General features: G+C 43.3%; 2 protein-coding genes across 5 annotated transcripts in view; one reads left to right on the top strand and one right to left on the bottom strand.

Moving 5' to 3' along the window:
- Positions 1-1,781, top strand: part of si:dkey-288a3.2 (protein phosphatase 1 regulatory subunit 37) — a 29,996-nt gene extending 28,215 nt beyond the window's left edge. For all 3 annotated transcript variants that reach the window (XM_081721858.1, XM_081721856.1, XM_081721857.1), the window contains exon 12: positions 1,343-1,781. In XM_081721858.1, the coding sequence (XP_081577984.1) occupies positions 1,343-1,495 (153 nt within the window). In that variant the 3' untranslated portion in view covers positions 1,496-1,781. The remainder of the gene's footprint in view (positions 1-1,342) is intronic.
- A 3,525-nt stretch (positions 1,782-5,306) lies between these two features.
- ak7b (adenylate kinase 7b) lies at positions 5,307-12,535 on the bottom strand. 2 transcript variants are annotated; one of them, XM_081721832.1, is made up of 18 exons: positions 11,825-12,535; positions 11,408-11,590; positions 11,109-11,217; positions 10,895-10,989; positions 10,699-10,809; positions 10,473-10,556; positions 10,262-10,350; positions 10,072-10,156; positions 9,819-9,896; positions 9,525-9,674; positions 9,313-9,441; positions 8,964-9,063; positions 8,182-8,310; positions 8,032-8,097; positions 7,708-7,905; positions 7,075-7,295; positions 6,612-6,770; positions 5,307-6,479 (listed from the first exon to the last, which is right to left on the bottom strand). In XM_081721832.1, exons 1-18 carry the CDS (start codon positions 11,912-11,914, stop codon positions 6,441-6,443), a joined length of 2,115 nt encoding a protein of 704 aa, XP_081577958.1. In that variant the 5' UTR covers positions 11,915-12,535; the 3' UTR covers positions 5,307-6,440. The 2 variants fall into 2 exon arrangements, with proteins under 2 accessions (XP_081577958.1, XP_026869746.3); XM_027013945.3 differs by having other exon boundaries at positions 5,310-6,479; positions 10,066-10,156.
- Between the last annotated feature and the right edge of the window lie 100 nt (positions 12,536-12,635).

Raw genomic sequence — 12,635 nt, 5'->3', positions numbered from 1 at the left:
GAGACACAGGGACCAGTGGAAACACAAAGTGTGTGTGTGTGTGGGGGGGGGGGGTGTGCAGGTGTGTGTGCGTGTACCTGTGAGGTGTTAAATCATTCATTAGATTTTAAACACCTCCCTCCCATTTATATTTCTTTAATATGCAATATTCCTAATCCGCATGGTCCCACAACCCAACTATTGAGGAAGCTGCTTCTTTTCAACTGAATGATGTGTGAATAAAGGTCACAAAACATCATATATTCAAAAATGATTAAAATAAACCAGGCACTCTCATTCAGTCCTCACAACTGCGCTACATTTTCCAGTAAAAGAACTTCCGCTCTTAACACTCCTTTTGGGAAGCTACTACAAATGATGATAAGTCAGTGTGTGTGTGTGTGTGTGTGTGTGTGTGTGTGTGTGTGTATGTGTGTGTGTATGTGTGTGTGTATGTGTGTGTGTATGTGTGTGTATGTGTGTGTATGTGTGTGTGTGTGTGTGTGTGTGTGTGTGTGTGTGTGTGTGTGTCTAAATTACACACTCAGCATCAGAGCTGAGCTGCGGCTCTGCCAAACTCTGACCCCGGCCGCAGCGGCGCTGTGTTCGGGTGCAGGGGGGGGTTCTGTTCCAGAAGGTGGTGGTTGTGCTCGCGGCGGTGCCCCTCCCCATTCCCCCGCCCCGCCCTCCACCCCTCCCCGCAGCCGCGCTGGCAGCGCAGGGGTGCCAGTGGCACCGAATTCTTGGCTGCTGTGAGCGGAGCGTGCCCCCTGTCACTCATGGGGAGCGGCCCTGTCCAACTGTCACTTCCTGACAGGCTGATAATCAATCTCTTTATTAACTGCTCTGCTGCAGACGGGCCGCGCGGCAGGGAGGGCGGGCAGCCCGCACGCTTCGCCTCGCCTTGGCGGCAGCCGAGCCGCTCCACTGGGGTCGGGAGGTTGGCACTGTGGGACAGCACCACTTCCAGGCGGGGTCCATCCCCGCCGCCGACCGAAATCACACCGGTGAATTCGGAGGCCTCGTCCTCCCCGGTGATAATTTATGAGGAGGGAACCGTGTGTTGCTAATGCTGTCCGCACGCCAGCTACCCACCCACCCTGTTCCCCGCCGAGGGTTCTTTTTAGCGCCCCCCCCCCCATCTCCTGTTCAAATGGAACGTACAAGCCAGAAGCATCTGTGTTTGTACTCTTGTACTTCATTCACATGTGAATTCCCCCTGCAGTAACGACGAAGTCTAGTCAGAAAACAATGCCGAAGAATAAACAGATGATAAAGGGAACGAAAAGCCACGAGAACCAGGACCAGGGCTGCGTGGTGTTAAAAGCGCTTTGCTCTTTCTGTGCCCTTTGGTTGCTGGCAGGACGAGTTCCTGATGGAAACCCAGAGGAGTCTGCTGAGCAGGATCTCGGACCTGTGTGTGGCGAACTCCGTGGCGACCTCTCAGGCGGAGCTGCGGCCTGTCACCCTGTCCCCGGCATCCCTCACTGCTACTCCTGCCCAAACGGCTGACTAGCGGATATATAAGCATAATAATTCTATTGCAAATAACCATAACCATAACGCTCCCCTGGATCCCTGTGGTAACGCGGGTGCTTCTCTCCCTAATGAACTGACGGCCTCCCCGCTGTTTCGAGCCTAATGACCCTGCCGAGGCTTTCACCCCCTTTCCATAAAGCAATTTTGTGAGCCTGCTCTGAACATGAATCACCTAGAAATGAAGAGAACTGTTTCAAAAACCTCTCATTTCTGTCTCTCTCTTTCTTTTTTTTTTGGCCTTCCTGTGGGTGATGCAGGCTAAATCTGTGGCGTGCGGTAAATCCTGTTTGCCCGGGCGCCGGCTTCTCGTCACACGCCGAGGCACTCTCCCTCAGCCCTCGTGCCTCCACACACTAATGTGGCGGAACGCCGCTCTGTCGGCCGGAGCGGCGTTCCGGAGCACCTCCAAGCTCCGCTCGCGCAACCGAGGCAGAAAACATGATGCGTGGGAAGAGGAACATATGCGAGGACGAAGAGGGCGCGATTTACCTCTGTTCACTCAACTCGTATCTGATACTGCATTTAGTGTGTTACACCATACGTTTAAGCCCATGTGCAAGTTTTAATGTGATTTTACATTTAGGGTGTAATGTGAAGCATATGGGTGTATATAAAAGCCATTTATTAGTACACTTAATACCAAGTTCTGTATTAGAATGCACCACCACTATTTAAATGCACAGGAAGAAACACTACAGGTGTTGCAGAATTTGTCTGGATCCTGCCATTAAACTCTTGCTTACTGCACAACAGATTCATGTTTACAACATATAGAAATGATGTAGTTACTTCCTGTATAAAAAGGGTGCAAAGAGGTTTTTATATATATATATATATTTATCTATATATATACACACACACACACACACACACACACACACACACACACACACACACACACATATATATATATATATATATATATATATATATATATATATATATATATATATATATATATATATATATGTGTGTATAATTTAAATCTCTGGTCTTTAACACAGAATGTAATTATTGTTTGTTAATACTGCACTTTTTCATTCTCTCAAAACATATGCTATTAAATTAATATGACTGTCAGTTTCCCTATATTTATTTAGTTACTAATTGAAGACACTAACATTGAATTTGTTGCTGAGCAACACACATTTCTTAATAGATCTTTAATTGTGTGGAAATAAAATAAAACCCAGGGCAGAACACAGTTGTGAACCTTTCCCGTTACCTCCTACTCGAGGTCCTGCACACCCCACACATTAAAAATACGGCTTTATACACTTCCACATTCAAACACTCTTCTTTGATGAATCCCAAATTGCTCAGACACGTCCTGATTGACAGCCGAGAGGAGAGGCGCTGTGTTTAGCGGGAGACGATCTTTCCCTCTCGTCTGGTGTGATTTGGGTTTCACGCAGGATTGCGCCCCTGGTATCCCCCCCACCCACACACACATACACACACACCCGCCCTCGGCACGGGGCAGGGGCAGATTGACAGAGCAGCATGGGGGCAGGCTCCGCTGTGCCAACACCCGCCCCCCCCCCACACACACACCCCCACTCACCCCCACCCAGCCAGCCACCGCCGTGCTCTACCTGATGTTTTTAACAAAGGCTTCCATCTCTCCAGTGGAGCTGCCAGCGGCCCAGACTGCCGCAGCCTTAGCCCACCACAGCCCTGGACGCGGTGGGCTCTCTCCGAAACCCGATCGCACCGATGTGTGGAACAGATGCCCAGACGGTGGGAGTAGTGCAGCGGGCGGCTCCACTAAGGGGGATAAAATCTCCAACATTATTTATTTCACAGTCCAGGGAATAAGACAGCTACAGTAGTTGCCCCGCTTATTAGAGACGGGACGATTCCTCATGTCCATTGTCAGCAAGTGTTTTTTTTTTGTGTGTGTGTGACAGTCCACTGTGCTCCTACGTGGGCAGGCTGTTGTCTGCAGGAGTGGTCAGAGGAAAATGTACTTTTTTTAAGGTAAGAAACTGGGGAAGGCCACCCGATCCGATCCGTTAATAATGAGCGACGTTTCGTGCGAGCCGCGTTGCAAACCATCATCAATCACAGGAAACTTCTGCGCACTTTCCAAAGAGACGGCTCGCGAGGCGCACAGACCGTCTTCCCCGGCTCCCGCGAGCTTCCGGCGCCGGCACCCAGCGGCCCTGCCGCAAGCTGATCCTCGCGCGCGCGATCCGTCGCGAGGCGCCGGCTCCTGGCCCCGCGCCAGTCCTCGCGCTCGCCAGCCAGCTCCGGTTCTGCTCCGGTTCTGCTCCGGTTCAGCTGGTTGGAAAGAGTGAAGAGGAATGAACACTCGAAAAAGAGGAATGGGGAAAGAGGCACTCACTTGCTAATTCGTTATTTTAAGCGCGCCATACATAACAATAAAAAACAATTTAAAAAGTATAGTCCACAGTAAACCTTTCATTTGAGCATTTATTATTATTATTATTATTATTATTATTATTATTATTATTATTATTATTATTATTATTATTAACTACTATTACTCTTTAATATGCTTGTGTGAAATTTGTCCCAAATTCTTGATGGACAGGAAAGTTTACTTATCAGAACTTTGAGTTCGTTCACTAAAGCCTTTCTTCATCATAAAAGATAAACATTATTTGGAAACTGCATTATTTTGATACAAAGACAGTCATCATCTGCAGCCGTCTCTGTCCTCTGAACAATGCAAGCGTTTTTCAGGCCACGAGAGAGAGCACAGCCAATGACTAATATTGGCAGTCAAAGAAAATGTGTTTTCTGTCGATTGAAGAGAAAATAATGATATTCACAAGGAGACCCCCTGCCGAGACAGAGAGACAACTGTTCCTAAGCAACAAAACACAGTGCTCCGCTAAATGCAGGCACGGTTTTACTGACTGACCAGTCAGTGGAGGACTTTGGGTGGGGCCGAGAAGGAGGCTTTAAGGTCATACAGGCACCACAGGTACACTGATTCAAGTAAACTCATCTTCATCATGCACACTCACAAGTAACGCAGATAATCCAAGCACACCCGATATCAGTGTTGTAGGTCTACCAATGACACATCGCAGACCCGGTGAATGTAGCACGTGTAGAAAGTTTTTATATTGTCTCTTATGTTAAATTTTACAAAGCATGTCGGCTGAAACTAGGGTTAGCGATTATATTTCTTTTATGGCTTTGAGTAGACTGCCATCTAGTGTTAGAGACATTCTGAAGCTGAAGTATTTGAGCAGTTATGTGTTTCAGGACTTGACTCAAAGCTATTAGTTTTAATTATTTGAGACATAGGCCTACAAGCATTTTATTGAATTACTTTACTTAAAAACAGATGTGGCAAATGCATAATTAGAGCAAATGTCATTTCCATTTAAATCACTGCTGAAATTGCTAAAAATCTCACTGAAATGGCATTACATAGTTTTTCTTACGGGTAGCTATCTAACAAACCATAGGCCTACTTAATTCTACTAATACGTAAACAAAATCCTCAATGGCTAAAAATATACAAATCATATATTATATACATAAAAAAAAACTGGAAAAATGCCTGTTCTGAAGCACAATGATATTCTGTTATCAGCGAAGTTAGAGTGCAGTTATATCTGCCCTCTAGTGGTCAGTATTGGTAATAGACTCCAGATATAATGCAGGCTTTACAACTACACATACTCCTACATAGATCCTCGTCACTTTGCATCCCCGTCATTCAGTATTAACATGGTCGATCTGAGAAATTTCTCTACACCGATAGCAAGTTGGTATGGACAAAAAAGTAAAAATAAAACATTTTATGCAGTAGTAATATCAACTGTGACAAGATATGAGAGATTTACCTGTTTCAAAATACATATTTATTTTGTTTCATTTTATTGCAATTAATTTTATTCTATTTTGAAAAATGTTTTAAAAACTTCAATATTGTTCAAAGGAGATACAAGTACAAGCCATGAAAGTGAAGTTTCATATATATTTCTGAAGGTACAGTAAATCCACCAGAAAGATCTCATTATCAAAAGCAATAAAAATCCCAGGAGTGTATATAAAAAAGGACAACTATAATGAAACTCTGGCAATATTATAAACACTGTCAGCTGATCGTAGCTTGAAGAGGCCATAGCTGTCATTTAAATAAGGGCCCGATGTCTGAGTCTAAAAGGTAAACCGAACAACCTCTTCTGATCTGCTACTGATCCTTACAGAACTCCACTTGGCGTTTCTAAGAAGTCTGATTCTGCTCCATTCTAACAGTATATAAACTGTATTCTAGCACGAGGACTTTCTTTTATCACAGAAATGTGATGGTCATTTTTGGCAACAAGAAAGGAAAACGCACAGTCTCGTCAACAATAAGTCCATTAAGGTGCTTGATTCTTGCTGATGAAAGAAACTTCTGGAGATACTTCAACTGTCACCCGTACATTTAGCCCTGTAAAATAATCATTTCCTAAAACAATGAACTGAATGAACTGTAGTAGCAGAAGAAATGGAATTATTTTGTTTACCGATGTAATTAATTATGTGCACTCCCGAGTTGTGTATGAAAATATGACAGAGCCATTTAATTATTTGCCATTTGTAATATTTATCCTTTGAAAGCATGGGGCAAATGAAAATAATTATGGCATGACATGTCTACTTTTCTAGTTACAAAGCACTCCCAAGTACATTACATTAATGAATTTTTAATTAGCAGCTGGCTTTTATTGCACATCTAAAGCTTTCAAATGCATAGGTACACAAACAACAAGGTCCAAAATGAGAAACTTCACAATCAGTTTTCTCTGAATATAATGAATGTGCGGCTGGAGTCCTAACATCTATTATCTATCAATGACAGAATGGCTTTAACAGACATCTGAAAAGAATATGACGAGTATGAACAGCATTTTTTATGCAGACGGTGGGGTACGGAGGGCGGCGCCAGACTTTTACTCCACTTGCGGATTGTTTTTGAACAGATATTCAGCCTGAAACACACCAGATAATTAGATTTTTCTGAATAAGGAAATGCTTTCATGCGGATTCACTCTAAACGCACAGCTCCAGTTGAATACAATTCAGAGTACTGCTACAATGGCGAGGGTGGAAAAACAGCATACCAGGAAGTCGACGGGGTCGCTGGGTCGGACCTTGCAGCATTCGATAAGGCCCTGAGTGAGCGTGGGCATCACATTGTCAATCAGGTAGCGCCTGAGGGGCTCTGACTGAGTCTGCAGTAGCTCCTCTTCCTCCCTCTTCATCTCCTCCAGGTGCTGGCTCTGGCACACACGCACGCACGCACACCCACACACACACACCCACCCACACACACACACACACACACGTGCGGTGGATGAAATGCAGCAGTTACTGGATGTAACGTCTGTTAAGACGATGACAATCTTGTGGTGTGAGTCGCAACGCATTAATGAAGTAAAACAAACGGAAAGTGCACACGCTGTGGGCGACCGGCGGACCATTAACGGGATTCAGCGGCCGCATTTCTGAGTCCGGCTCCGGCTGCTAGCCCCGCTGACCACGGGGGGTCCGAGGGTCGAAGCCTCCAGCAAGCATCGCCCCTACCCACTCCTTCCAGCGCCGGGCTCTCTCAGCCTCCTCCTCCGCCTCTCTGTGCTCCACCTCCGCCCGCCGCTCCTCCTGCTGCCTGAGCCTGCGCTCCGCCTGCCTGCGCTCCTCCTGCCAGACCTCCTCTGTGCTGGGGCCGTAGTTCTTTGGCTCGCCCACACTCCTCATGACCTTTTCCATCACCTGCAGATACTCCAGGTTGTCGTTCGTGGTGATCCCTAGAGAAGCAAACAGGAAACAGAAAGAGAAGATCGCATAAAAGTGGAATATACAGTATACCTGTATTTGTAGTAGCTAGACACGTCAACATTTAATGTGTATTAAAATGCAGTGATTCATTCATTTAAGAATTTCCTTTTTACAAGCTACTGTATATTCATATAATTTCATTATTATTGTACATTTCATGTAATAGCCATGCAGCTTCACCAGAAATTTGTTTGTTTGGTCCAAAGCACAAAGCAGACATGACATCTCAGAAATAAAGCACAACATTCTTAAATCAGAATGTCACACCTCATATTTTTAAGGGAAATTTTCCTTTAAGAGTCTAATGAAAACAGCAGACTGAACATATTTACAGTATTTATGCTGTACACTGTACTATGTATGTGGCTGCTTCAGATCTACCTATATGCTTAGGGTGAATCCCTAGCTCATCGAAGTAGTTGAGCACAGTTACATCCTCCAAATTATTCTCTCTGAAGAGGGCCAGGCTACGTGGAAACTTCTCGTATGAGAAGGACGTCCCCTGCACCACACTCTCAGGCAGGTTCAGCACCCGCTCTGTCAGGAATGCGTCCGTGGCGTCCAGAGCGAATACAAACTCTGAACACATACAGAGAAAGGAGGGAGCTGTCAGGAGGTAAGCCATGTCCCCGAGCATGGGCAGTCCGTAGAGCTTGGAGCCGCTGCCGTAAGTCTCTCTGCTGGTGCTTCGGCGGGTCTGCACACCTGGGATGATCTTAATGTTGTGCGGAGGGATTTCCATCCGTGCGTCTTCGGGTTCATCATCGTCGGCTGGACAATACAGAAAACGCAGTCAAAAGTAGCAAAGACTTGAATGAATGAATGAATGAATGAATGAATGAATGAATGACCCACCACTAAATAGCTCTTTAGCTTGCTCATACGTCTGTGGAAAGCCGTCCAAAACAAAGCCTTGATTAACACATGGCTTTGACTCCAGCTTGTCCTTCATGATCTGGATAATATACTGCTCTTCCAAGTGACCTTAATGAAGAGGCAACACGTACAGTTCCCCTGCAGGTGTTTTGGTTCCAGTGTTAACATGCCCTCGACAATCTGTAAAATGACCAGCTAAAGGCCTTCAAGAACCATTCAGTACACAACTTATTTGTGCCTTCATCTCCATGCCGCACAGGTCTAAGTCAAAGTCAAATTTCTACATTACAGTCCAATTTATTCATATAGTGCTTTTTACAACAGCCACAAAGCAGCTATGCAACAGTGGCAAATAAAAACTCCCTAAGAGCATGAGAAAGAAACCTTAAGAGGAACCAAGGCTCAAAGGGGGGAGTCGGTCCTCCTATGGTCGACATCGGACACCACAACAGCAACAAAATTATCAATAAAGAGCAAAATAAGTGATTAGAACAAGTAGGCGACAGTCTTTTCTGGTTTCTGCATGTCAAACCATGTGTGTATCTGCCCTTGGCTGGTTAACACTGCTCTGAACTGACAGAGAGCAGTGCAAGTCAGAAGCCCCCTCACTGGGGTTTGATGGGAAACAAATATAACACTGGGAAACAAAGCCAGGCGTTTCAGCATCTCTCACACTTACTGTGTAATTCTCTGAAGTTAGATACATCCCTGCAGGTTTAAACATCAGAAGTCAGAAATATCACAGGCTATTAGCACATTACCTTCGTTCTGTTCCATGCTCTCTTTCAGCGTCTCCAAAAACTCTGCGTGTGCTGACTCACCATTCTGGCTTTCTTCCTCCTCCGTGTGGCCGAGCGACTCCTGTAACACAGGCAACCCCATCTCAACGCAGCCATCAATGAGCCCTTCTCAGGTAATGCAGTGATTATTTCTGAGAATCACCGTGCACGGTATCACAGAAAAGCCTATAAGAGTTGTATAGTATAAGTACTGTATAGTAAGCCTCCATTAATGTAATAATGAGCTTGTATAATATGAGGTGTATATTATAAGAGGTGTATAGTGACCTTCCATTAATGTGTTCAAAGCAACAGAATGCTTGTCACGTACTAAGTAAGCAAGAGTCTCAGTGATGGTGTCATTCAGTTTCACATGGTGTAATTTGTAATGCTTGCATATCTTTTCTGCCACTGTGCTTTTCCCAACAGCAGGAGGTCCCAGGACACATATGCGCACAGGCTGGAAAAACAGAATAAGACTTTTAATGCAAATACAGCATTGTAGCTGTCCGCTAACCCCAGATTGCTATGACCGTCACCTACCAATAGCCCTCTCGTGAGCTTGTATTCTTCTGTGACTCGTCTGATGTTTTCAACCATCCCTGTCTCAGAAACCCAGGATATGTTGAAATTCTCTTTCAAAAACACTGCCTCCATTCGAAGGTTAACGAACAAAGAATCAATTTGTGCTTGCTGAAAAAAACAGTTTTGGAACGCCAAAAACAAGAGGGTCATCACTGTAAGTCTATCAAAAACCAGCAAAAGTACAACAAAAATTGTTCCAAACAACAGAACAATAAAGCTTTAAGATGTAGTAATATTCAAAATTAAACTTACTCTCAGGTCCTGTACGAGATATACATCCTCTTTTGGAACATTTTGAGTTTTTCCTGGCCCAAGCACAAATGCTATTGTCTATAGCAATTATGGAATAAAGGTCTCGTTTAATATGAGAACTTTAAAATAAAAAATATTTTTTTGTTTATTTTGAAATAAAAACGAATTATTTTGGTGTATATTAAAATTTAAAAAAACGCATTTTGTTTATATTAAAATTATTTTTAAAAAGATTACAAAAACTCACCCTTACTATATCATTAATGGTATTTTTGGAATCATCCACAGCAAGAAAGTACTGTGGCTTAGGCTTACGGTCAATTAAATTCTGGACAATCCTTCAGAGAAACAAAATAAACCAAACAAACCATTTAATGACTGGCCCTCTTTCAGTGAACCATACGGAATACCAAAATGTCTAGAACCTCCATAACTCTACCGACCCTGCCAGATCATTGATGTGAATTGCAGGAATACTATTAGAGCCCTCTCCAAACACAGGCACTCTTGGAACCTCTCCCAACCACGATGTCTAAAGAGAGCAGTGAACAAAACACACGGTGATCAATTTCGAACATACCGTGATCAAAAATAAAATGATCAAGTGAAAACCCTGAGAAACAGAAGAAGGGACATAGCAGTGCTGGCGTGGACCTTGAAGAAGAAATGAAAGACATGCTCTCCCATTCCATACTGCAGTCCTGAGGCAACAACATAAGTAGGAAACAGGCGCTGGTTCTGCAAGTCATGATAAATGCAATCAACATCAAACAACATGGAAAAACAGAAACAGCGATCTTAGAATAAAAATGACGTGAAACTCCATGTCAGGCCGTAAGCAGAGGAACCGCGTGGTCCTCCCAGCGAATCAAGGACTCACGGTTTTTCCAAGTTTAACCACAAGCTTTTCCACAGCGATATGATCTTTAAAGTTGGGATGGGGTTTCCTTCTCCTGTAGTCCTCTTCTGTGAAAGGAATCTCTGGATCATCCTACAGTGAAGGAAAGACGCTTACTGCACACGGAAGAGATTTTCCGGTTGCCTGGCAGAGAGGCTGTGGTCAGTACAGTCCTTACCGGATCGACCGGCTTGCTTGTAGCCCATGTCATGACTGTTGAGATCAGGATGAACATCTTTGATTCAGCAAATGCATCAATTTCCTTGTGGAGAGCTGTGAATGACCAAGGCAGTGAATGACTCTCAGTATAAGGCAAAGCTTGAAAATCACATGGTTATACACTGGTATTATATTATGTGATTATTCACTGTTATACACTTTGTCAGGGATACCTGAGACTGCCCAAGAAGCTTCCTCTATCTGATCCGCATGCTCAGTTATGTTGTAAATGATGACATCCGAGTCCATCAGGTGGTGGAAGAGCTCTTCACGCGTTAAGTTCTACAAAATAAAAGATCGAAAGAGGCTAAAATGCAAAGAAAATAATAAAAAAATACTTATTTTATAACCCATATTAGCTTTTTTTTTTTCAATAGCCTACACTGAAACCAACTGCCCAGCTAGTACCTAGGTTTTGAGAATAAGTGGATTATGATTAAGCACTTTGAACTTTTTTTTTTTTTTTACTTACAGTATATTCTTCAGCAATGAAATTGGATTTTTCTTCTATTTTGCCTGAAGTAGTTCCAACAACCTGGAAAGTTCCTTCTTTGGATGTCTTCACCTGTTCATCTTGCACACTCCCCCCCTCTTCGTCCAGTTCTGCGTCTGTGTCTTCCACAAGAGCTGCTCCAGTAGCGCACGCTGCTAAGAACTGTGTGTTGGAGTGGAAAAATCCTCAACACATGCAGCTAGCCAACATTAGGCGGTTTGAGCAAAACCGAATTAACCTATCTTACGATTTAGCTCATATCCAACTGAAAGCGCTAGCGGTTAACTAGGTTCACTTATTAATTGGATTGTTGGCTGACAGGTCAACTCAAGGAGGAAACAGACTAAGCTGTTTTTTTGTTGTTGTTGTTGTTGAGGAAACTTCAAAGCAACTTACCTTTGCGATATATTTTGAGGCATACGAATCAACGGTATTAATAAAAACACGCTTAGAGGGGTGTTTCACTCTATTCGTTTCTTCAGCCATGCTGTTGCTGTGCGGTTGCTATGCAACGGGCGCTTTCATGCAGGAGGAGGGTGCCACGATGTTGCGCGTAAGTTTTTTCTTATTTGAGGAACAAAAAAAAAAACAAAAAAACAACAACAACAAAAAAAGGACTTTTATTTTGTCCTTTCATGCAGATGATATTGTACGTGCAGCCAGTGAGGAAACCGGTCCGTATCATGAAAATATTAGTAAGGTCCGTATCGTAGAACTGCCGAATATGTGTAGGCCCAGTACACCTCTCTCTAATCACCTTTATGTTTTTCACTACTTCTTTGTTCTCTTGGTTTTACCATAAGGTCAATGTCTTCAGTTCTTCAATCTCATTTTAATCATTTAATTTTTAACATAGAACATAAAATGATTTAGGCCTACATATTCTTTATATTTAGTTAATTTCCTACCAATATTCCATAGCAGTGTTGACTCAAATTACTTATTTGTTTGTATGTGTGTTTGGGTATTTAGAATCTCTGATTCTGTCTGTGTGTGTGTGTGTGTGTGTGTGTGTGTGTGTATGCAACATTGTAAACAAACATGTATGTATGAAAACAACAACAAAAAATATTAATTAAAAAATCAACACTTTCTTCCTTTGAATAATTTTGAAACTTAAGGCATTTTAAACCTTCTTTGGTAATTGGAATATCAACACAAACCTCACATTTATGATTACAGGTATTAATGCTACTTGATGTCTTAC

Source organism: Electrophorus electricus, chromosome 10 (genome assembly GCF_041902795.1).
Source record: "Electrophorus electricus isolate QZ-2024a chromosome 10, ASM4190279v1, whole genome shotgun sequence".
Lineage (NCBI taxonomy): Eukaryota > Metazoa > Chordata > Actinopteri > Gymnotiformes > Gymnotidae > Electrophorus > Electrophorus electricus.
Note: the sequence above shows the minus strand (reverse complement) of the source record. Positions and strands in the feature narration are given on the sequence as shown.

Bases quoted from the DNA above. Each gene is read 5' to 3' on its own strand.
- ak7b (XM_027013945.3), bottom strand. From the start codon at position 11,914: ATGGCTGAAGAAACGAATAGAGTGAAACACCCCTCTAAGCGTGTTTTT. The intron at 9,064-9,312 runs GTACGTGACAAG...CCTGTGTTACAG, and splicing joins CTGAGACTCTTGCTTACTTA to GAGTCGCTCGGCCACACGGA. The intron at 7,296-7,707 runs GTAGATCTGAAG...TTGCTTCTCTAG, and splicing joins GATTCACCCTAAGCATATAG to GGATCACCACGAACGACAAC.